The sequence below is a fragment of the Mercenaria mercenaria genome, chromosome 1, assembly GCF_021730395.1.
Source record: "Mercenaria mercenaria strain notata chromosome 1, MADL_Memer_1, whole genome shotgun sequence".
Lineage (NCBI taxonomy): Eukaryota > Metazoa > Mollusca > Bivalvia > Venerida > Veneridae > Mercenaria > Mercenaria mercenaria.
Genome location: NC_069361.1, coordinates 59,838,473 through 59,865,265, shown reverse-complemented (window position 1 = coordinate 59,865,265; position 26,793 = coordinate 59,838,473). Strand labels below are relative to the sequence as shown.

Sequence of the window (26,793 nt, the reverse complement as noted above, 5' to 3'; positions counted from 1 at the left end):
GCATTTATACTTAGTTTTTTTTTTTATAAGTTAAAGTCTGAAGTAAACTTCATATACGCAGGAGGGACTTCATGCAGGAAGGATTTGTACATTTTTTTTTTTTTGGAAGCAAGAACTTGATTTCCGAGTAACTTTTATCTTAATAGCATAGAATAGTTCAGATTACCAGTATTCTGAACAATAAAAATTTGCCAAACTATTTGCAATGTTCATTTGTGAAGCTTACATCTTAGTGATTTCTGAGCTGCACCTTGTATGCAGTGTAAAAATATATTCTTTTTCATTTTGAATTAATCCTGGAGCTTTCTAACTTGGATAATTGAAAAGCCTTATTTGAACTTCGTTGCATTACATTTTGTAATACATGAAATAATTACCAAGATAATGCCTCAACAGCGCCCAAATGAGAAGAATTAATAGCTCTCACTGTTATTTGAATACTCTTAAGCAAAACACCATTCTATCATGTTTTATAAAGGCTTTAATGCTCATTATGTTAACTCATTAAGGCCTCACCAAATTAAAAAGTTGTTCATCGGATTTGCCGCTCGTATATTTTCAGAACGTGTTTGGCTAATTGCGCTCGCCCCATTGGAAAAAATCAATCCAAAATTTTTTGGTGCGCTACTTTTTACGGACGTAAAAGTGTATAAATGCTTATATAATTCCAGTCCTAGATTGTTCTCAGATGGATTTTAATCAAAATAAATACATACTACGCACACATCGTCTATAATAAATCATAACACTTATATTTAGTTGCATTAAAGTTGTTTCCCCTTGATGCAGTTACGCCATTTTCTTCAAATGTTTACCAAATTACATGCTACAAAAATTGATTTATTTCATTGAAAAGTGGATGGAGAAAAGCAAACTAATTTATTTGATAACATCAATCTACATTATTTTGGTAAGGGTAAATACTTATTGATGCATGTCACTTATCTTTTTTCTGTTTTTTTCTGTCCAAATGATCAGCATTTGCATACGAAAGTTGGTGGGGTAAGGAATTTACATTATCACAGCAGTTTCGCCACAAGAGTACACAGCATGTATGCAGCAGGAGTACACAGCATGTACGCCGCAGGACTCGGGCCAGGAGTACACAGCATGTATGCCGCAGGAGTACACAGCACGTACGCCGCAGAAGTACACAGCATGTACCCCGCAGGGGTAGTACACCGCAGGCTCATTTGCATGTGAAAAGTGTATGTGCCGCGTACATGCTGCGTACTATTTCTCGCATACTAAATTCCTCCAGCGTACATCCTGTGTACTATGTAGTCCACAGCATGTACGCAGCAAGTAGTACGCGGCAGAGCTCATTTGCATGTCAAAAGTGTACTATAAACGTACTATCGGTGTATGTGCGGTGTATATCCTGCGTACTATTGATTTCAGTACACATCATGTACGCATCATATACGCTGTATGTACACAGCAAGAGTACGCAGCAGGCCTTTTTCTTCTGTAAGGGTGTGGAATGATACTAATTTCACCTGGGTATTGATTACATTTTGCTCGGACTTTATCATAGACTCCCTGTGTAAAATCTCAAACTTTAAACTAAATAAAGGTATTAAATCCATATATTATTTCAATGAAACTTCAAAGTTTTGTTTGTAGCATCATCTGGGGCTTGTGCAGTGAAAAATCTAAATTTAATTTCTAAAGTAGTTTGATATTTATTTCTAAAGTCACTATATTTTCATTGTAAATATACTTCGTTATACCCAAGTGGAAACTGGCAGGTACTTGAATATGCAGCTCTCTGATTGGTCAGTTAGAACCCCTTATGTTCAGTGATGTCATGATAAAGTTATGAATTTGCACCGGACAGCAGGATTGTATGTATACACGATTTCTAAATTGTCTGTGTACCTACTACATGTTCAGCATTAATGTTTTTATCAGATTCATTTTCCATTAACTGTCTTCAAGTCTTCAACGTAAATTGAAATATTCACATTTACTATTGCAAGTACATCGATTATCCCGAAGGCATGCAGTGGCTACGATTACGGTACCGTAATCCTAGTCTCCGGTTCTAGGATTACTGAAGTTCCGTATTCCTAGACAACCCTATGAGGATAGGCTAGGATTACGGAAGTATTTTAAGATGCATAAAGTATATGTTAGGACACGCATAAATGATGTTGTAAACTTAGTTTTTCATGCCTGTCTTATTATTTCGTGTTTTCTATCCGCCGTTTTGGGGTAGTATAATCTTAATGGCGGCGCGCGGAAATATATTAGAAATATGAGTGTCAAAGTTATAGATTAAAAAAAAATCTATACTTTGAATTTTATGATGTATAACCATATTGTATGTTATTAAAGACCATTTGTGTTGACTTGATGAAAAAAATGCAGGTATATACGAAACATAGATAATTCTATATTTCCGCGCACCGCCATTAAGATTATACTAACCCAAAACGGCCGATCGATAGCACGAAATATAAGTGAAATTAAGTGAACTGAGTAAGTTTACAATGTCATTCATGCATGTCCTAACATAAATTTGATGCCTCTTAAAATACTTCCGTAATCCTAGCCTATCCTCATAGGGTTGTCTAGGAATACAGTACTTCCGTAATCCTAGAACCGGAGGCTAGGATTACGGTACCGTAATCGTAGCCACTGCCTATCCCGAAGACCTATGGTAGCGGGTGGGGTATAGTGGTCTGACTGAGGCATTATAAAAACTTTGATGTTCTGGCTAACTCTGATTTATTGGTGAATACATGAATCAAAAGTTGTTTCTTTTATTATCAGCGCTGCTAAATAACTAACCATCCAGACGGATCAAGACCGGAACGGTCTAGCGGGTCAACATCGGAGTCTGTATCCAGATATGATTCAGACGATATTTCCCTTTCTGGAGCAATCGGCTCAAACATGTATGGCTGTAAACCTTCATTACCATCTAACACAACTTCCTCTATTTCTCCTAACGACTCATCTAATTCAATATTCATAGTTTTCAATTATATGCCAGTGACCAATCTAAAGCATAGAAAAATATACCAGAAGTGCCGATAGCGTATTTTCTACCTTTATTTGAAGAGTACTCGCGGGCGATAAGTCATGCAATTTTTTTTAAAGCTTTATTCTCAGGAGTGTTCAAAATAATACTTTAAATTGTTTTCAATCGTTTTTTAATCAAAAGACAGTTTGCATTGGCAAAAACAATATATTTGCAAGTGAAAAAGAACAGAAAAAAAATCATTCCTCTGAACTTTAACTAAAAGGGAAGGTTAAATCTAGGGCCAGTCAATGATAGAAGAACAAGATATATCAACATAAGCAACTGAGCTGTATACGAATAATTTATCCAATGGTATTTACCATGACCTGTTGCAGAAATACGACATAGGGTGTGCATTTCTGTAGTAAATCCATACCTTCAGATTTTATTGCGCCATCTTCAATTTTATTGGTCATATTCATGGTTTTATTTACCCAATGTAAGTGTTAAAATTCTACATTATACTTTAACACTGACTTTCTTTGTTTTGTTTTTCTAGCCATATATACAATGCTAGAGCATTTCCCTAAAAATATTAATTATGGCAGCCATCTTGAATTTTGGCGGCCATTTTGAATATTTTCAATCTCCTTTCCAGTTTAAATGGAGCATAATACATCCATCTACAATCACGCCAAGTTTCAAAATTTTCACAGGAAATGCACAAATGTTTCACAAATTTCTTGCACTATTACATAATGAAACTTTACGATCATTTTTTTTTCGATCAGTTGTTTCCAGTATTTCGATGAGAGGTTTTTAAAGTCTTATTTATCATATTATATATTTAATAAATATCCATAGGGATTGTTTTTCATAGATTTTATAATCAATCTTTACGACAACATTTCGGCCCATGGCAAGAAGACTTATGCATGTGACTTGATAAAGGCCCTGGGCCGAAACGTTGTCGCAGAGTGATAATAAAAGCTATCATTTTGCACTAAAAATAATGTAATTGGTTGGTTGGATTTAACTTTGCACCGACACATGATAGGTCATATGGCGACTTTCCAGCTTTAATGGTGGAGGAAGACCCCAGGTGCCCCTCCGTGCATTATTTCATCACGAGCGGGCACCTGGGTAGAACCACCGAGCTTCCATAAGCCAGCTGGATGGCTTCCTCACATGAAGAATTCAAAGTCCCGAGTGTAAAAATAATGTAAGCCACTTAACATTAAGTATATTTCATTTTAGTGACCGCATGCCCATCCACCACAAGTCAACCGAAAAACGGAAGATTCAACGCAAAATAATATCGCCGAAAGAAGGGAGACCATTAATTCGAAGTAAAACATACACAAAGCTGAAACGAGATGGATCAAAAGTCAAATTACAGAATGTTCCCGTGCGACCGACCACTCCCAAATATCTTAAGGATATGTTTGATTACGACAAGAGCAGTAGCAGTGAGGAGAACGTCAGTGACGACGGTAAGTAACGTTAAGCAGTGAAGAGAACGTCAGAAACGACAGTAGGTAACTTTTACAGTAAGGAGAATGTCAGTGACGACGGTAGGTAACATTTAGCAGTCAGGAGAACGTCAGTGACGACGGTAAGTAACGTTAAGCAGTGAGGAGAACATCAGAAACAACAGTAGGTAACTTTTACAGTAAGGAGAATGTCAGTGACGACGGTAGGTAACATTTAGCAGTCAGGAGAACGTCAGTGACGTCAGTAAGTAACGTTAAGCAGTGAGGAGAACGTCAGTGACGACGGTAGGTAACAGTCAGCAAGAGAAGAACGTCAGAAACGACTGTAGGTAACTTTTACAGTAACAACAGTAGGTATTTTTTATAGTACGGAAGACGTCAGAAACGACTGTAAGTAACATTTAGCTGTCAGGAGAACGTCAGCGACGACGGTAAGTAATGTTAAGCAGTCAGGAGAACGTCAATGACGACGGTAGGTAACAGTAAGCAGGAGAAGAACGTCAGAAACGACAGTAGGTAACTTTTACAGTGAGGAGAATGTCAGTGACGACGGTAGGTAACATTTAGCAGTCAGGAGAACGTCAGTGACGACGGTAAGTAGCGTTAAGCAGTCAGGAGTACGTCAGTGACGACGGTAGGTAACAGTCAGCAAGAGAAGAACGTCAGAAACGACTGTAGGTAACTTTTACAGTAAGGAAGACGTCAGAAACGACGGTAAATAACATTTAGCAGTCAGGAGAACGTCAGTGACGACGGTAAGTAACGTTAAGCAGTCAGAAGAACGTCAGTGACCACGGTAGGTAATAGTAAGCAAGGGAAAAACGTCAGAAACGACAGTAGGTAACTTTTACACTAAGGAGAATGTCAGTGACGACGGTAAGTAACGTTAAGCAGTAAGAAGAACGTCAGTGACAACGGTTAGTAACGCTAAGCAGTCAGGAGAACGTCAGTGACGACGGTAGGTAACAATAAGCAGGAGAAGAACGTCAGAAACGACAGTAGGTAACTTTTACAGTGAGGAGAATGTCAGTGACGACGGTAGGTAACATTTAGCAGTTTGGGGAACGTCAGTATCGACGGTAGGTAAAAGTTAGTAGGAAGAGAACGTAAGTAAAGACGGTAGATAACTTTTTACAGTAAAGAGAAGGACAGTGACGACTTTAGTTAACATTTAGCTGTGAGCAGAACGTCAAACACGACGGTAGGTAACTTTTTACAGTGAGAAGAACGTCAGTGACGTCGGTATGTAACATTTTACAGTGAAGAGAACGTCAGTGACGACGGTAAGTAACGTTAAGCAGTGAGGAGAACGTCAGTGACGACGGTAGGTAACAGTAAGCAGGAGAAGAACGTGAGAAACAACAGTAAGTAACTTTTACAGTGAGGATAATGTCAGTAACGACGGTAAGTAACGTTAAGCGGTGAGGAGAACGTCAGTGACGACGGTAGGTACCGTAAGCCGAAGAAGGACGTCAGAAACGACAGTATAGGTACATTTTACAGTGAGGAGAACGTCAGTGACGACGGTAGGTAACATTTAGCAGTTTGGTGAACGTCAGTATCGACGGTAAGTAAAAGTTAGTAGGAAGAGGACGTAAGTAAAGACAGAAGATAACTGTGACGACTTTAGTTTACATTTAGCTGTGAGCAGAAAGTTAGACACGAGGGTAGGTCACTTTTTACAGTGAGAAGAACGTCAGTGACGACGGTAAGTAACATTTTACAGTAAACAGAACGTCAGTGACGACGGAAGGTAACGTTAAGCAGTCAGGAGAACGTCAGTGACGACGGTAGGTAACAGTAAGCAGGAGAAGAAAGTCAGAAACGAACGACAGTAGGTAACTTTTACAGTAAGGAGAATGTCAGTGACGACGGTAGGTAACATTTAGCAGTCAGGAGAACGTCAGTGACGACGGTAAGTAACGTTAAGCAGTCAGGAGAACGTCCGTGACGACGGTAGGTAACAGTAAGCAGGAGAAGAACGTCAGAAACGACAGTAGGAAACATTGACAGTAAGGAGAATGTCAGTAACGACGGTAGGTAACATTTAGCAGTCAGGAGAACGTCAGTATCGACGGTAAGTAATGTTAAGCAGTCAGGAGAACGTCAGTGACGACGGTAGGTAACAGTAAGCAGGAGAAGAATGTTAGAAACGACAGAAGTAAACTTTTACAGTAAGGAGAATGTCAGTGCCCAGCACTCAAACATACATGGGACCCATGTGGGACCCATATGGTTTCCCATGTGGGACCTATATGGGCTACCCACATGGGACCCAGATGGGTTTTGCAAACCATTTTGGCATGGGTCCCATATGGGATATACTATATGGGACCAATGTGGGTCCCTTATGGGTCCCAGATCTTATAACCCATGTGGGACCTTTCTGGGTCCCATGTCGTATATTATATAATATGGGCGTTTAGAGGCGTTCTGGAATTGTATGGGTCTTATTGTTTTATTGATACTGTCAACTGTCCGAATCATTGTAGCTGTATTTGTTTCCGGATCACTATGGACTGTTTTGTTTTTCTTCTCTTGACCTATTGCATTTCCAAATCACTTCATCGCAGATTCTTTGTATAAGCACTCTGTAAAGTAGAAAAATAATGTCAGTCTGAGCACATGTCCATAAAAATCATAACTATTTGCAAAACAGCATGGCATATTTGTAAGTATTTTACATGATTTTAAGAAAATAAATGACATACAACTTTAACAAAGCACGCATCTGGAAGACAGATTTGTACAGAACAAGAAAAAGGGTATGAAAGTATAAAGAAATGCTTTTTAAACTTTGAACGTAGATCTGTGATCGTATTTTATCTAAGTAGAATATATAGTAAGTCCAATGAGTAATTCAATAAGTGAGTCGTAATTGAATACCTTAAATAGCTTATTTCTCAAAATCTTCATCACGGCAAAACCACTGGACCGAGCATCACCTGAAATATATTAAATTCGAGTGACTTATAATAATCATTCATCATTTTCCCGTAAAATGAAGACAAATGCAAAAACAGTTTTGATAAATAAAGTACTGATGAAACAGTTAATGGAAGCATTTACACTGATTAAAACTGTTATCAACATTTTCTGAGATATCCTCTCTAACTTTGAAGTATGAGATATTTTTAAGAGAAATGCAGATTTAAGAAAAAAAGCTAATAATGTTAAAATAGGTATTTTACCAATACGTCAGTGACGAATTATTATATAATTATTATAACGTTTAAAGTATTATACTCACTTTTTCTGCATCATCCTTCTGTTCCTAATGAATAAACTTGTTCTGTATTGCAGCTTTAACCTCTATCAAATGAACTGAATAGTGTGTAAACCATTGGCGTAACTAATAGATAACATGTGTACAGAGAGACCGGCCCTTAGTTACCATGGTTACAAACATGTATTATAAATGTTCCCAATGAATTCCAGTATCTCTTTCCTAAATATTTTTAAATGAATGAGTGTTATTGTTAAAAATAATTAGTCCAATTTTAATAACAATAAGGAATATTTTCAAAAGTGCAAAAAATCATTTACTCGTTTTAGTCCATTTTCATGATTTTGTAACTCTAGTAAATACATTTTATTTTTAAAATACAATAAAATGCTATGCCCGTCCGTTCTATTATGAAGTAAGGCCAACATTTTTTAATTTTCTGGTTTACGGGAGCGCCGACCCTATTTTTTGACAAAACAAAATAAAAATAAAAGTCATTTTCAGTACTTTTATTTTCATTTTATCCGCCGACAGTCCATAATTGCTGCTGCCAAAAATAAAAGTTTAACTGTAAGGTAGAGGTTTTTAATCAAGATCAGTAGACGCATGAAAAATGGCGGCCTACATGAATGTAAACTGTGTGAAATTAAATAGGAAAAATATACAAGTTAACAGACAATAATCTTTGGAATAAGTTTGCAGAGATAACAAGTATTGTAAGCAAATTGGATCTGAGTAGAAATTACAGAACCTAAAGCTCAACATTAGGAATAATCACATACGAAAAATGACCTTCACTATCAACAGTGTGCCCATACCACGTGACTTTGACATCATTTTATGGCTAAGACGGCAAGCCAAATTCCGTCGATTCGATTCTTCAAAGTGGCGTAAGTTCTTTATTTCTTGATCAAATATGACCAAATCAAGCGCAGGCTAAGGAAAAAAGTGAGTACTTCACTCACAAGTAAACGGTTTTATCAACAGATGAACAGTTTTGGCCTGAAAACGGGAAAACTGTTTTGTTTAGAGAAAATGAGCATGGTAAGACGGCAAGCAAGGGCCCTTTTTGACAGAAAAACGGATGATTGTACACATCAGAGGTGCGCACGTATTAACGATTCACAGGAATTAATGCCAGCTCTGTTGGAAGCCTTAATTGACCAAAAGTAGCCGAATTATTTAAAAACTTTTTAAAAATCCAAATATGCTAAGACGGCAAGTCCGCTAAGACGGCAAGTCATTTTTTTTTATAGTAATATCGTCTATGGAGTCGCACTTCTCTACAAGCGGTCACTGGATGTTTACCAATAGTAGATCATTCTACTTCTTGTCAAAACTATAGGAAAACATCAAAGAACCGTTATATAAGTTTATATAAGTGAAGTTATATAATGTCTTGAACTACGTTTTATGCTTTCTTTTTTTTTGTACAGTTGCTAAATTGTGAGGCTTAATAGATAAATTAAACGAGAATTATGATTTGCTCTAGCTATAGCAGGATTGGCATATAAGTGAGAACTCTTCTAGAAAGGTTAAGAATTCAAAAGCTACACATGTATACCATCTTGGATGTACCTCTGCGTGTCGGTCTTTAAGATTAAAGTATGTCAAAGCGTTTCGAAAACTAAAGAACAAATATACAGTTGGCAGCAGGCAACAACAAATAATACACATTTTTGACCTAATCAATACTACTTTATATGTTCACAAGTCTGTTGTACATATGTTTGACTGAATGTTTTCTTGGCAAATCGTTATGTATTAATAAATAAGGCTACTTATTAAGAACAGCCATTTTGTCGACTTCCACAAATCAAAAACACAATTTTCAGATATATAGAATAAAGTTTTGACAAATAAGAATCTTATGCTTAACTAAGTCTATAAGCTAGAAGACATGCTTTAAAAAGTATGTCTATGTAGCTGTGTTCAAAGTATTGAGTAAAATAGAAAAATCTTATTTTTTCCCCAAACTTTAACACGATATCAAATATTAAAATAGAAATGGAAACTCCACAGGTCGCTCAACACAACAAAAACGAAAATGTTGCAGGCTCGGTTTGATTGAGCCTGTTCATGGATGGTAGTGGAAATGCATGCTACCGTCCACGCCCTCTAGCCCCGTGTTGAGCAGAACTCAACATTTACACATGCTAAAAGTACAAAAAGCAATTTAGAGACATCCGCAGATGTATTCAAACGATGATGAACATGGAACCTTCACGTGATACTCGTGTTGAGGTGTGTAATTCCATGAAGAGAGGCGTTTGGTCCCCAGATAAAAATAAAGGGTTTGCCCCCAAACGAGAAAACAATGGGCAGAACTAAACAAACTAGAATTTAGAAGGGGATCTGAGGTTATGGAGCCTGCTATCACAGGAACAGTCAAAAGACAAAATTAAAAAGCAGACACCATATCCAAGGGGTGATTAAACAATACCCAAGGCTATGAAAGCGGGAGTATTGGAACCACCCACAAATACACCAACTTTCACAATTCTTTGAGAAAAGGTTGTATAATTCTACACATTTCTGCAAAATCAACTTCTTGTTTAGCCGAGCCTAATAAAATAAACTGTACTGATGTCACGACTTAACCGGACCTGTGAAGTTTCCACTTTTTTCTATTTTAAGTAATCTTGACACCAAAACATTAAAAATGTTGCAACCCTACTTCTTTAATTCATGGTTGTTGTCTTTAAACTCCACTACCTTGTTAAAATGTTTGTACAAACGACCGACCCTGCTACAACAACAGTAGAAGTCAGTGGGGTCCGCCAAACTGGAAACTAAGACCTGTATCTACCCCAAGATCCTGCTGTTTGACTTCCGTGCAGTTTTGAGATAAGAAAAAGAACCATACACATGAAAATCATTGGGAGAAGACGCAAATGCCCCGTTGATATGCTTTGATTCAATTTTGCTTAAAAGAAATCAAACAGTTTCATTTATCGGGCACACATACTTAGAAACTTCACATCAGGCAAACATCAACATTTGATATACTACGGTAAGATTTATTAATTGAGTCGGAAAGTCAAATTACAAGTAACATAGCTCTGATGAGATTTTTAACCGACTAGAAATTCTCGTATGTACTGTTTTGATTCTATTTTGCTTCATAATCATTTCTAAAGACTCTGTAGCTTTACTCTGTTTTATTAACTTTATCAAAATGACAACTTTCATGTAATTTTTCAATTCAATAACAATTGTAATAATCCGGAACGATGTAATGTTGTTAAAAGTCATAGTAAAGTACCCCTAACATCTAAATGTATTCAGGATTTGCAAGGAATGTCAATTATTTATCTTGTAAGTATTAATATAGGTTATTACATTAAATATCGAGACAAATAGGTAAGTTAACCAAACGTGTACTTGCATCACGACCATTTTCCTTAAAGCCCTGCTCCCGTCCTACCTTTTAACTTGAATTGTCACTGAAAAAGCATGAAAATCCTGACTATGAACAGTGACGTCTATCAAAATAGAGTCTATTGTATATGAAATTCTATATGAAATACCTGTGGTTTTGCGTGCTAAAGGTTGGCACGTGGCCGTAAACTGTTACCTATTGTAATCATGGGTTGCATACACACAAAGAATTTGAATAGCAGCGGAGCAGGGCTTTTACCTGTAACGTGAGCTTTCCATGTAACAGTGGAGCACTGTAGCAATTAATATACTACATATATAATTATTTAAAAAGGAAATCTTAAACAAATATTTTGACTCAGCCTTACAGAGATATTAAAACGATAAAGCAAAATGTTAAATAATAACTAATATGAATCAGTCGTTATAAGAGCTGTACAAAAATAAGGGTAAAATAAGAATAAAGGGAAGTAATTCAGAAAGAAAATCTATTTTAAATTAAATAAAGCAGTTTATCATTTAACTTACTCCTACACAGTGATCTCCCTTGTCATTTGAATCAGACCAGGTAGAAAAAATCGCATACAGATCTATATCCTATACAGCTAGAAAAAATGATTCAGATCATAATTATGCTGTTCTTTACTGACGAGTGCATTATGTATTATGGCTAAACTAGAGAAATCTTTCTTATACGTTTTGAACTATTTTTTCATGGCATATTTTTATGCGCTTCGGTCACGTCTGAGGTTTTTCTGAATTGTTTTAAAGGAATACACCTTCGCTTTTCAACTTAGTCATGCTCAATGGATCAACAGACTTAAAAACATAATTTTAATACGAAATGACGCATTCTTTAACCTTATTGTATTTACATATGTATGAAAATATCAGCCGACTGTAGAACAATGTTACTGCGATTAATCTGTCTTTCAGTGAAAATGGTTAGGCTGATATTTTGCATGTTCTGGAATACGTATTTATAAGTCTCAACCACTTCGTGGGTTCAACCTAAAAATCAATTTAGCAACATCCGATGATGTATTCATTCGGCGATGCATATTGTAATTTCAATGATAGTGTGTAATTCCACCAAAACGTGTATGGTCCAAAGTTAAAATAATGTTTTGCCTTAATGAGAAAACAGTGAGGATAAACCATATCTCTTTTGCCCAGCACTAGTGATTTAAGGAGAAGATGAAAGATGATCAATGAATGTCCCTGAACTTTTATGTAAGTGTTCATTGAAGGTTCCATGTTCACCGCCGTTTGAATACATCTGCGGATGTCTCTAAATTGCTTATTGTACTTTTAGCATGTGTAAATGTTGAGTTCTGCTCAACCCGGGGCTAGAGGGCGTGGACGGTAGCATGCATTTCCACTGCCGTCCATGAACAGGCTCAATCAAACCGAGCCTGCAACATTTTCGTTTTTGTCGTGTTGGGTGATCTGTAAAGTTTCCACTTTTCTCTATTTTATTTCACAAGCATTGATAAAACATAGTAAAAATGTTACTGACGGACGGATTGATTGAAGGATGGACGGCCTGTAACCACGGAAGTGTTGAATTACGTAAGTTGGTGCAACCAGGTATATCTAATAAAAATGACTTGCCGTCTTAGCAGACTTGCCGTCTTAGCATATTTTGGATTTTTAAAAAGTTTTTAAAAATTCGGCTACATTTTTGTCAATTAAGGCCTCCAACAGAGCCGGCATTAAATTCCTGTGAATCGGTAATACGTGCGACACCTCTGATGTGTACAATCATCCGTTTTTCTGTCAAAAAGGGCCCTTGCTTGCCGTCTTACCATGCTCATTTTCTCTAAACAAAACAGTTTTCCCGTTTTCAGGCCAAAACTGTTCATCTGTTGATAAAACCGTTTACTTGTGAGTGAAGTACTCACTTTTTTCCTTAGCCTGCGCTTGATTTGGTCATATTTGATCAAGAAATAAAGAACTTACGCCACTTTGAAGAATCGAATCGACGGAAATTGGCTTGCCGTCTTAGCCGTAAAATGATGTCAAAGTCACGTGGTATGGGCACACTGATCAACGCTGTCCAGATGTTGAAAAATCTGGCGTACAGTGCTTTAGGGTATAGTGGATAGCTAACTAATTTTTCCTGCATTCCAATTCAAAGAAATGAAAATATTAGTTTTTATTCAGTATATCAGACAGAAAACATCTATTCTTCTTAAAACAGTCAGCTTTTCATAGAAATTCATATGTTTTTTCTCTCCACGCCATTGTTTAGATATAAGCTGATTTAGGGTGTACAGGATAGCTTTGGTCATTTTTTACATTAATATGAACTTAGGTGCTACCTAGAAGGCAGAGCTCCCTTGAAAAATCACCAGTGCCCCTTGAAAATTAAAGGAGTGCTGCTGGAATTATCTGGAATTATGGATCTGATTTAGGAAGTTTATGTTCTTTTAGATCTATTAAAATTTTAAGAATGATAATTCATGATTTCTGACTGAATGTTAGCCATCTTTAAAAGTTAATGATGAGAATTTTACCTACAGAAATGTGCCGAAATTCTCGAAAACCCCTGTTTTATTTACTGAACTGCTAAGTAAGCTGTCTATGGTTTATCTTTTAGCACTAAAGAATAGGGATGGTAGTAGGAACCCTTTTTATGTTTACTGATAATTCATAATCAGTAGTTTTTTTCCTAGTGATAAACTTTGGCCAGTGGTTTTTAAGCTTGTGGATGATATATATGTGAACTATATGCTTTTCACAGTTCAATGCATGTATATTTTGATCCAAAAACATATTTGTTTTTTGTTTTTTGAAAAAATAAGGTTATTTTACAATACTTCCAAAACTAAAAAAGAAAACTGAAAAAAAAAATTGAAAAAAAAAATGCTTCTTGTGAGGATCGAACTCTCGACCTTTGGTTTTCAATGCGAACTCGCTAACCACTGCACCAATGTGAAGGTATGACGTCATCAACACAAATATAAGTATATATAATGAATTTCGGTTATGACAGCGTGACGAACATCGTTTTGCACTGAAAATATTGTATTTTATTTTCTTGTCTTCGTAGAAAATGTATTTAGCACTAAATTCTTATTATCAGACGCTCATTTACATTTTAATTCAACGTTCAAAGCAGTAAGCGAAACGCTTTTGTCAACCGTAAACAGCAAGCGTCTACTGACGTCTTACTGATTAATTACTATGAGCATTGTGTACTGGAAGAAACCCGAACAACACCGATTCCAAAAACTTACCACGAATTTTCAACTCGATAGTATATAATTCTATACACAGTTTTATTCATTTTCTTTTTCACACGTCTAACCGTAATGCGACGCTGTCGGCGCCGCTTCGTTTAAAATCCACATCTTAACAAACTTTCCAAGATTTCTTTAATATAAATCAGAATAATAATGTATTCTCTTTTCAAAAACATTCAGCTTTTTAAATTTCTATCAAATACTTTTCATTCACTGACATTTTTTACATACACCAATTTAGTCTATAGGGGATAGCTTTATTTTACATTTGATGACATGAAAAATAACACAACAAGAAAATATTTAAAATGTATGTCAGAATATCTGTTTGCATGCAAGTAAGAGAATGATATGAAAATTTATACAATAATTCAAGTCTAAATATAAAATTTGTCAATCTATCCTCTATACCCTAAAATCCGCTATACCCTAAAGCACTGTATCACATGTACGAGATTTGTTGTCTGTATATTATAATTGGACAACGATCAAATTCATGTGGGACTGTCAGAAAAATACCACACTTGATAAAAAGGAAAGAAACCAAAGAAATGGCAAAATGGAAGAGCAAAAGTGAGTATCAACTTGCTAAACATATTTTTTTTTACTTTGAAGTCTTGGGGGTTGGAGAAGAAAAAATAACTAATACCATAATTTTCAGTAGTTCTGTTAAAAAAAAAAGTGCAATTTCAATGTAAAATGACACATTACCCTGCAAATGCTTGACAAAGAATGAAAGATACCAGAGCTTTTTCACCCTATCTCACGGGGCCGATACCCATGCAAAAACAGGGCCTTTGCAGAATATACTTTTTACCTTTGCCAAATATTTGCCATAACCTTTGCAGAACAGTTGCAGCACATGATTGCTGAATATATTCTGCAGACGAGTAGAAATGGAACGAAACGTGCAACTATTCTGCAAAGCTTTTGCAAATATACACAACGCACACAGAATGCAAATACTTCGCAAACAATTTACAATTTGCAGCTGAAACTTTGGCAAATAAATCCCAAAGTGATAGCAAAGTAATCGCAAAGTGATAGCAAAGTAATCGCAAAGTGATAGCAAAGTATTTGCAACTTGCATGCAAATAATATGCAAAGTATTCGCAAATACGTAACAAACAGCAATAAATGAATTTCTGAGGTTCAAAGAAAAGAATTTTTTTAATATCTGAAAAACAAGATGTAAATTCACAAAACCATTTAAAATTTTGCAGTTTAAATAAATATTAAAAGTCAATCATTTAAGTGATCATTCAGTAACAATAACTAACATCATGTAATATTTGTAAGTTTTAACAATTGCTTGAGTCAAAAATGTTTTATATAACTATCATTGATTAACATTACCTTTCTACATGCTGCAATATCCTCTGGTTCTTGGAAGTCTTATTGCTTAACAACATGGTATTGCATTATCCTTGTTCAACAAAGTTTATATCCAGAAAAATAATTAGAATATTATATATAAATAATCTGTTTAACACAAGTTTGCATCACCAAAATATTTCTACTAACTGATGTGTAAACATTCCTCACAATATTTTCAAAAATCCTGCCATTTGAATATAGACCAATCAGAAAACAGAATGGTTAATTACTTCCTGTACCTAGAGTCTACCAGGAAAGCAAGTTCATCTATGTTAACTATTTGCAAATGCTTTGCTCTTTCATTTCTGTACAAAGTGTTTATTTGCAATACCTTTGCGAAGTAAATGAGCTAAGTGTTTATTTGCAGATGCTTTGCTGTCTGCTAATTTAATAAAGTATTTATTTGCAAAACCTTTGCAGTCTGTAATTTATCTAAGTGTTTATTTGCAAACCCTTTGCTTCAGTGTGATACGTTTTGCAGACTGTTTGCGAAAGTCTGATGCAAATACTTTGCAATCACTTGGAATATAGTTTCTGAGAAAACAAATATTTAAAATATATTCTGCAAATACATGACAAAGGGTTAAATTTGTATGGGTATTGTGATCAGGTCGGCGTGACGTCACTTCCTAGCAACCGATAAATCCGAGATACAGCAAGGTGAAAGTATCACGTAGCAACCCGTAGCGATTATAGTAGCGGTACGGGTCGCGATGTTGTTTTCGAATAAAATATATCATAATACATTTTTATTTCTTAATTTTTATTTTTCCCTGTCCATTTATAATGTATTCCTGAAAGGTTTTTCTAGTTTTACGGGAAATTATTGATTTATTAGCATGTCAATAATGGTCTGGTAGAATTAAGTGACATATGTTGTGTATTGTCAAGTTTTCGGCGATGTTGTTTTTCAATAAAATAGATCATAATATAGTTTTATTTGTGTTTTTTTATTCCCTGTTCATTTTTTTTCTCTAATTTTTACTGAAATTATCGATTTTTTTAACGTGTCTAACTCTGGTGGCAGAAGTGACATGTTGTGTATTGCCAGTTCTTCGGCCCTTCGGATGGCAAGATTCCATTTGCGTAATATATAAGTTATATCTATGTACATATACATTGTGTGAGAATCCTAAAAATGAATGTGACATTTATATTTTATATCTATTTTCTTTTGTATATATTCCAAAAATATTGTCCCTTTAAAAAAATAGATTCTATTTGAATGAAATATTTTGGAACTCAATTTTTTACATAAAACAATGGATGGATTATACAATTTTTGTATTATGTAATAAGGGGTTTATTACTATGGTGTCATTTATCTCTTTAAGGTATACTGTTATGCAAATAACAAAAATGTGCATCCACCTGCCAAGTGTCCAAATAACATAAGTCCCTGGAGGCATAGTGTACATCAAAGCAAAGAAGTATAAAATACACAGAATGAATTTATTTTATAGCTCTTTGATCAAAGGGATAGGAACAGGAAATCAGTCTCTTTGATTAGTGATGGGCATCCAGGATCTGGACAGAACCGGTCAGAACTGGATTTTACCAACCTGCCACATACTTACTACTCGTCTCCATAGTGATCCCTGTGACTTATGATTTTTATACTGTGAATGTCTAATATAATTTGAAAAGTAGATCCCCCGGAAGCACCGAGAACAATGCAAACAGTGAAAATTGCAGACTGGGTTTGATTGAATCTGTTCATGAGCATTAATGGAAAATGCAACACTGCCCGCGCTCCCTAGCACCGGCTTTTAAAGCGGTATTCAATGTTCAAATTCAAATGAGTTGAAATCAATGATCCCAAATTTAAAGGACCAGAAAATATAACAAAACTGAGATGAAGTCGGAACGACTTTTTCAAGACTCTTCACTTATGAATTAAGACAAACTAGCTGTTCATGTTGTAGAGATATATGTATACTTTATATTTTCATATCTAGATCTATATTTTTTTAAAGATTGTCACATTGAAAAAAAAACTGATTTTATAATAAATGAAATTTATATACATAATTGTTTTGTTTTATCCTATGAAATGCTGAAGAAATTATTAGAATAATCCTCTCTTCATTATTCATCACACATTTTTCTGGTTAAATATAGGTGTTAATATTACAATACCTGCTAATTAAATCCCACATTGAAGGTGTTGATAGAATAACAGTTAATGTTAATGAATAAACCCTTTTACAATTATTATCTAGTAACACATTCACAAGTCCAAATTAGACCTAGTCCAGAGTTGACAGGGAGTGTTTAGAAATAATTTTATCAAAAATGAATTAAGTGAAAGAAGAAAAATATTGACAAACAATAGGCCTATTTATTAAAAAACAAACATGAAATAGCTGGAAATGTATTTAAGACAAAAAGGTTTATGAAAAAATATTAATTGAGATTTTATAAATGGAGGCCATCTACAGAACGACTGGAATGGAGAGAGAGACCCATTTACCCAGTTTATTTTCACGTCCTTAAACTGTAAGGTGATCGGATTTCTTGCGATTATTACGGCATGAATTAAATAAATTTATAATAAAAACTACGGAAGTGCTGACTGCAAATGAAAATATACTTTGCAGTTGGTATCCATTCAGAGCCGTCAGGATTTTGTCTGCCGCATGCACGACTCCATTTAAATCGGCGATGCATTGTTCAATTTCACGTCAGGAAACTAAAAGAACGATAGGTTTCTCTCTCACAAATGATTATAGGTACATTCTGTAACATTATAAATTTTTGGCATCTTTTTATTTTTCCATTCAATCACTTTAAATTAATAAAAACAATGATCACCCGTGATACACACAATGCTTTCACTTTACAAAATGGCGTCTACTTTCACCTCGCTCTTGTTGCTACGCAACATTATCGGTGAAGTGCCCGGATATCCGACCTGATCAATTGAATCCCAATGCCAAATATGCTCTATTTTTCCCAATCTTGCGCAAAAAAATCCCAATCCAATGAAAAATTTCCCAATTGAAATCAGTTACTTTCTGTTTTTCAATAATAATTCTTGCACAATTAGTTTTGTTTGCCAAGTAAATTAAACTGTTAACAAAATATTGGAAAAACCAACTCGTTTCTATTTTTAGTAACGTGAACGTCTGCAACCTCGGCAAAAAATAATTACAAGATTTTGCTGAAGAAATGTGTGATTTGTATGCAAAAACCTCTCAAAATGCATAAAAACACAAATATTAATTGAATAAAGTACCCAAAACATGTTGACAGGTATAAGAACCATTAAAATCAATTGTCACATATTTTCGAGACCCAGTTTTTACACTCGAAAATACAGGCACTTTGCCATTCTACTTTTTGGATAATTTCAGTTATAACTTTGGTGAAAACAAACTAAACAAAAATTATTGCATGACAAATAAAGAGTTACTGTATTTTTAGGCAATATTGGAACACAATCCTGAAAAAAATTCTCAAAATTTCACAAGGAGATAGTCTACCAGTAAAATTTGAAACTGAAGATTTAAACTAATCATATATTAATTAAAAACTCACTTAATTTGTCAGTATATTTTCCCAAATTTGACAATTTACCACGTTAAAAATTCCCAATATGACCAGGGGCCTTTTTCTCAAAACCCCCTGAAAAAGCCCTGGATACATGTAATAAAAAATTCAAACTACATGTAGTCAAAATAATTGGACAGTCGGATTAATGGTTGTTTAATATTTTTGACAGGCAATCTAATCCGAGTGGAGATATTGCTCATATGAAAAGATTATCTCAATATTTCCTAGGATCGTGTCAAATTAGTTTGACTAAAGTTCTAGCCAGGTACTGCAACTCAAAAGATAATTATCAAACATGAAACTCGCAGCAATATTCTCACGAGTCCTGTTCACTTGAAGTATACTGATAAAATCTGTAAGAAGACCCTTTGAAAGTATGTTTGGACAAACATTCAGACACTATATGTCACATGTGCCTTTGACACTGAGGAACACATAATGACATCCCTTACAGAAGAAAAAGGCCTGCTGCGTACTCTTGCTGTGTACATACAGCGTATATGATGCGTACATGATGTGTACTGAAATCAATAGTACGCAGGATATACACCGCACATACACCGATAGTACGTTTATAGTACACTTTTGACATGCAAATGAGCTCTGCCGCGTACTACTTGCTGCGTACATGCTGTGGACTACATAGTACACAGGATGTACGCTGGAGGAATTTAGTATGCGAGAAATAGTACGCAGCATGTACGCGGCACATACACTTTTCACATGCAAATGAGCCTGCGGTGTACTACCCCTGCGGCGTACATGCTGTGTACTTCTGCGGCGTACGTGCTGTGTACTCCTGCGGCGTACATGCTGTGTACTCCTGGCCCGAGTCCTGCGGCGTACATGCTGTGTACTCCTGCTGCATACATGCTGTGTACTCATGTGGCGAAACTGCTGTGATAATGTAAATTCCTTACCCCACCAACTTTCGTATGCAAATGCTGATCATTTGGACAGAAAAAAACAGAAAAAAGATAAGTGACATGCATCAATAAGTATTTACCCTTACCAAAATAATGTAGATTGATGTTACAAATAATTAGTTTGCTTTTCTCCATCCACTTTTCAATAAAAATAAATCAATTTTTGTAGATGTAATTTGGTAAAACTTTGAAGAAAATGGCGTAACTGCATCAAGGGGAAACAACTTTAATGAACTAATATAAGTGTTTGTTTTTATTATAGACGATGTGTGGTAGTATGTATTTATTTGATTAAAACCCATTGAGAACAATCTAGGATGGAATTAATAAGCATTTATACACTTTTAGTCCGTTTAAAAAGTAGCACCCCCAAAAAAATTTTGGATTGATTTTTTCCAATGGGGCGAGCGCAAGGGGCCAAAACCTTTCTGAAAATTTAGAGGGGCAACCCGATAAAACAACTTTTTTAATTTGGTGGGGCCCTTTAAGGGTTTAAACATAATGAGCATTAAACCTTTATAAAACATGTAGAATGGTGTTTTGTTTAAAGGTATTCAAAAACAGTGGAGCTTTTAATTTTTTCCTTTGGGCGTGTTGAGGCATTACTTGGTAATTATTTCATGTATTACAAAATGTAATGCAAAAAGTTCAAATAGGTTTTCAATTTAAATTTAAAAAAAGCTCAGGATTATTCAAAATGAAAAAGAATATATTTTTACACTGCATACAAGGTGCAGCTCAGAAATCACTAAGATGAAGCTTACAAATAAACATTGCAAATAGTTTGGCAAATTTTTATTTTTAGATACAGTATCTGAAAAATTCTTGCTTTTAAGATAAAAGTTCTGGAAAACAAGTTCTTGCTTAAAAAAAAAAAAAAAAAATGTAAAAATCCTTCCTGCATGAAGTCCCTCCCGGATTAAAAGTTTACTTCGATTTAATTTAAAAAAAATAAACTAAGTAAAACCCAAAAAAGAAATTTTAAGTTTTCCGCGTTTTAAAGTTTTACTGCACAAATTTAAAAATATTGCGGTGTACATGAAATTACTTTTTTCTTGTAAAGTCCCCCCGGGAAAATGCAGTGTATCCTTAAATTTTCAGATTTTGTGTGCGTACTTGAGGTATAGGACCTCTGCGTACTGGGGTATTGTCGATAGTATGCGGCATGTAGCGACATGCGGTGTATGTAAAATGTACCCTCTGGCGTCTACTGTGTTCGGGCATTACACAGCAAATACGCGCTGTACGCACAGGGCTTGCTTCGTAAGGGATACCCCAGTAAAAAAATGTTTTTTCGGACTCATAAACTACTAAGCCAAGTCCCATTCAGTGAAGAGTTTATAAATATCCATACGTTGTTTAAACATAAGAAAAGGGTTTTTTTAACTTGTTTTTTGTCACATTTCAGGAATAAAATTCGATTGTTTTGACTTTTTTGTAAAATATAGGGGGGCACGGGGGACAATAGGCAAAATATAAACAATTTTCAAGCCACTGAAAATTACCAACCCTTTTTAATTTTAAAAGTCAGTTTTCAATTTGAAATTTTTGGCTTTCTGTTACAATTGCTGTCTTTTAAGACTTTGTATCTAAGCCCCCGTTAATTGCAGTATGCAGGATGAGACCTAAAGTAGTCTTGCATACCCCCCTTCAAATAGCATTTTTATCCATTTTATATATAAACTTATGCAATGTTCTTTGATTTCAACTGTTTTTTTTTATGAAAACCAAAAGATTTTTTTTTTAAAAAAAAAAACATACAAAAACAAAAATAATCATTCTTTGGTGACTTTGAAAATTTGATATTATACAAGCTCCCCAAAAAAAGAAAAAACAGTATCTGAGATATGGTTTAAAAACCAGTTCAGAATATTTATTTGGAGTGTGTATGCATTTAAGCTTGCAAGCTTTTTTTTTCATGGGGTACAAAAAAAAAAAAAAAATTTTTCCCTTTTGAACGTTTTATTTTTATTTTTTGGTCGATGCTAAAAATTTTGGATTTTTTTTTTTATTTTTTTTATCCCCCCCCCCCCCCCCCCCCCCCCCCCCCCCCCCCCCCCCCCCCCCCCCCCCCCCCCCCCCCCCCCCCCCCCCCCCCCCCCCCCCCCCCCAAACTTTTTGAAAAACCCCCGAAAACCAAAAAATAACAAAATGCTGGCTAAGGAAATTATCGAACTTTCGACCCAAACATCCCGGGTTTGTCAAAATTTATAGATTTTTTCCTAACGTTAATGTTGTAAAGTTTTGCCCCTAAGAGAAGAAAATTGATTTTCGCATGAAGAGCTTTTTAAATCTGGTTTAATTTTTTGTGGGTTTTAAAACCAACAAAAAAAAGACGTCTTATTTGGTCAAGATGTCACTGGGATGGGACCTATGGGCCCGTTGGGAAACATATTTTTAAAAACAGAGAAATGTATTAGCTAGAATTCAAAGAAAACATAGAAAAAAATGTTTTAGTGAAAACATTTAAAATTAAATTATAGTTTTAAAAATAAAGAAGTTATGTATCACTTCACTGGCCCTTAAACATGGGCCAATATGGGCCCGTGGGGGCAAATCTTACAAATTTGGGCCCTATGGGACCAGTTTTGGGAAAAACGTGTTTTTTTTGAGCCAAAGAAAACATACAAGATTCAAGGAAAAACTAAGAAATGGTTTAAATTTTGGGAAAGGACCCACTTATAAATTAAAATGAATAAAAATGGTATATCACATCGCTGGTTTTTGTATATGGGTCCCATAGGGTCAATGTGGGCAAATTTTAAAATAGGGACCCGATGGGCCCCTTTCGGAACATTGATACCTAAAAGAAAATATTCGAAGAAAAACTTAAAATATGAATTCTATATGGTGACCCACTTGTAAATTTAAAAATGAATACATTTGTTTTTAAAATCCCTGAGCATTGTTATGGGTCCATTTTGGGTCCAGTTTTGGGAATACTTACAAAAAGGGCCCAAATGTGGGCCCCTTTTGGTAAATTTGCCAGTATAGCCCTTGGGTCCCTAAGGCTTGCGGGTGGGTGACGACGATAAGTAACGTTAAGCGTCAGGAGAACGTCAGTGACGATGGTAAATAACGTTAAGCAGTAAGGGATGTGTGTGACGACGGTAGGTAAAAAAAAGCGGAGAAAAAAGTCAGAAGAAAAGGTAACTTTTACATGAGGAAAAATGTCAGTGACGCGGTAGGAAAACATTTGCATTTTGGAAAACGTCTGTTGGGAGGTGGGTAAAAGTTAGTAGGAAGAGAACTTAAGTAAGGGGGGTTTGAAATTTTTACAGTAAAGAAAGGACGTGACGACTTTAGTTTCTTTAGCTGTGAGCGAAGTCAAACCGACGGTAGGAAACTTTTTACAGTGAGAAGAAGTCAGTGCGTCGGTATTAACATTTTACGTGAAAGAAGGTCATGACGCGGTAAGTAATTTTTAAGCAGTCGGAGAATGTCACTGACGACGGTAGGTAACAGTGAGGGGAAAACGTCAGAAAACAGTGGGTAACTTTTACAGCGAGGAGAAGTCGTGACGAGGAAAGTAAGTTAAGCGTTTGGAGAACGTCAGTGGACGCGGTAATAGAAAGCAGGAGAAGAACTCGAAACGACGAGGTAACTTTTACAGTGAGGAGAATGTCAGTGACGACGGTTGGTAACATTTAGCAGTTTTGGGAACGTCAGTATCGACGGCAAGTAAAAGTTAGTAGGAAGGGAGGAAAGTAAAGAAGTAGATAACTTTTTACAGAAAAGAGAAGGCGTGCGACTTTAGTTTACATTTAGCTGTGAGCAAAACGTAAAAACACGACAGTAGGTAACTTTTTACAGTGGAAGAACGTCGTGACGTCGGTATGAACATTTACAGTGAAGAGAAGTCAGTGACGCGGTAAGTAACGTTAAGCATTTCAGGGAATGTCACTGACGGGTAGGTAACATTTAACCCGGGGAAAAAGTCAGAAAGAAGTGGTAACTTTTACGTGAGGAGAATGTCAGTGTGCGGAAAGTAAGTTAAGCAGTGAGGAGAACATCAGTGCGAGGGTAGGAAATAGTAAGCGGGGAAAAGAAGTAAAAAAACGACAGTGGTAACTTTTACAGTGGGGGAAAATGTCAGTGCGCGGTGGTAAATTTGCAGTTTGGGGAAGTCAGTACGAGGGCAGTAAAGTTAGTGGGAAAGAGGAGTAATAAAGAGGTAGATAACTTTTTACAGAAAAGAGAAGGAAGACGACTTTATTTAAAACCCTTAGCTGTGGGGAAAAACGTCAGAACGGCGGTGGGGAAACTTTTGCAATGGGGAGAAGCAGTGAAATCGGTATGAAACCTTTTCGTAACCCCAAAACGTCAGGACGCGGAAAGGGAACGTTAAGCATCAGGAATAGTCAGTGACGACGGTATGTACCTTATCCGTCACTTGCAGATTTCAACCCGATATCAGGGTGGTATTTTTTTTTTGATTTATGTCAGTTGCACATGACCGTAAATTACGGTCGTTGATCTGGCCTTATGATCGTATTGTTGTATAAGGGGCCCCGAAAATTTTGATAACTCAATCGGCCCGAAACAAAAAATCCTGACATCGGGCTACCCCACCCACCGCTTCCCAATATTAATTTTTTGTAAAACGTGATTGGGGGGTAAAGAAAAAAAGCTGTCTGCTTAAAAAAACTGGTTCAGTCCCCGCGCTTCCCTACATAAAGACGTTATCAGTGTTATGTGTGATCTTTATTTTGTTTAAATTTCGATGTTTTTCGAGATAATACGGGGCATTGACAGTGTGCGTAACTGTCTAAAAGCCAACGCACGTGACTTGGATATACCTATACAGGCAGATATTTGTGTGTTTCCTCATTCTTTGAGGGGAATTCTATAAAATACAATGCGAAAAAGGGGATTTACACGAAACATTTTTTCTGAAAAAACCCCTCATTTTTTTAAAAGAATACTCTCCCGAGGACGAGTGACGTTTTTTAAACGCCGGACGAATTTCCTACTGTTAAGTAAAAAAAAGTCACGGGGGTTTGGCCCGGATATTTCTTTTACTTAGTTGTACTTCAAAAGAAACTACATTTTATAAAGTTATTGTTCTCTTCTGATGTAAAAAAAAATTTTCTTTTGAAACGTTTTTTTAAAAGACCGTTTTGATAACAGTGCCACTCCGGTTTTTCTTTTCTTTGTGGTTCCCGCCCTTTTTTTTCTTTTTTGTACATCGGGTTTGCAAAGACGTTTTTCTGATTTGTTTAAACTGGAACCCCCAAAAAGAATCATGTTTTTTTTTTAAAATAAGAATTTAAAACTATTTTTATGGGTTTTTCCCGGTTGTGTTCTTAAATCAAAAAAGTATAAAATACTTATGCTTTTTGTTTAAAATGCGCGACCATTTGTTTGTTACCGTGTCAAACATCCTTTTGAAAAAAACCCATCCGTGGATTCAAAATAAAAGTGGATCCCGTCGAAATGATTGGATCCCAGTCAGAAACGTTAGGAAAACCAGTAAAAAATTTTAATAACCGCGTCGGCTGTTGAAAAAACATTAAAGGATGTCCCCACGGCCTGATTGGCACGCCTAATTGGGGACCGATTTCAAAGTGACAATCGACGTTTGACAGTTTATTGATTATCTAAAGGTGCGCCCAAAAAATTCCGTTTTAGGGTGATGTGTATTGAGATATCGCCAAAAATTTATACTTTTCTCCTTTTTACGGGGCCCGATTTTTTTCGTTTTTTTCCTTCACGCGGTCTAAAAAAGTCAAAAATCGGTAAAAAAAAAACCGACAAACGCAAATTTCCGAAGCCGGTCTAAGAAATTTTGTTTAAACCCACCAGGGTTTTGGGAAAAATGTCCGATAAGAAATGAGGGGCAAATTTATAATGAGTTTTTATTCAAAAACGAAAAATTTATTGCATTTTTTATTGTAACTTTACTGTGTCGGTGATTCGTCTTAGTAGTGCGTATTCAAATATGACGCCTTTTAAAACGGTTGGCAATTTTTTTTGTAAAAAAAAATTCCCAAATATGGAAAATGTGTATGACAAGAAAAATAGAATAATGGGTTTAGTCCCAAAGATGGAAAAGTTTATCTGGCTCGGCTCCAGAGTTATCAGGTTGTTTTTGGCTACCCAAACCTCCCCCACCTCGCCAGAAAAACTTTTATCTACGGCAAAAACCTATTTTCTCTATTTATACAGTGAGAGCCGCCATCGACGGTTGCCCTTTTACAGTGATGAGGAACCCCCATAAAAACGGTATGACTTTTTTACAGGGGATGGAAAGTCCATAACAAACGGTAAAAATTTTTTGTACTTTTCATGTGAAACGTCCAAAAGGCGGTATGGCTTTTTAAGTTGGAGAAACGCCCATAACGGCGGTTGGCCCTTTTAAGTGATGGAACCCCAAAACGGCGGTATGGCCCTTTTTTAAGTGATGGAACCCCCATAACGGCGGTATGTACCTTTTACAGTGTGAGAACGCCTAAGGGCGGTTTTGTACTTTTACGTGATGGAACCCCCATAGGCGGTTGAATTTTCGTGTTTGAGAACGCCCATACGGCGGTATGGCCTTTTACAGTGATGAAAACGCCTTAACGGGGGGTATGGTTTTTTACAGTGATGAGAACGCCCCAAACGGGGGTTAGGG

General features: G+C 35.9%; 1 protein-coding gene and 1 long non-coding RNA gene across 4 annotated transcripts in view; one reads left to right on the top strand and one right to left on the bottom strand.

Moving 5' to 3' along the window:
* LOC123536334 (leucine-rich repeat-containing protein 74B-like) overlaps positions 1-26,793 on the top strand; it is a 196,006-nt gene that overhangs the window by 52,741 nt on the left and 116,472 nt on the right. The window contains exon 2 of one of the 3 annotated variants that reach the window (XM_045319445.2): positions 4,229-4,464. In XM_045319445.2, coding sequence (XP_045175380.1) covers positions 4,229-4,464 — 236 coding nt within the window. Of the gene's footprint in view, positions 1-4,228; positions 4,465-12,212; positions 12,644-13,823; positions 14,893-26,793 lie in introns of those variants that run through there. The other 2 variants (XM_045319454.2, XM_053548986.1) reach the window with 2 other exon arrangements.
* On the bottom strand, positions 6,593-8,754 carry LOC123536375 (uncharacterized). The gene is made up of 3 exons (XR_006683311.2): positions 7,715-8,754; positions 7,351-7,409; positions 6,593-7,055 (listed from the first exon to the last, which is right to left on the bottom strand). It is a non-coding gene; the product is annotated as an uncharacterized LOC123536375 (long non-coding RNA).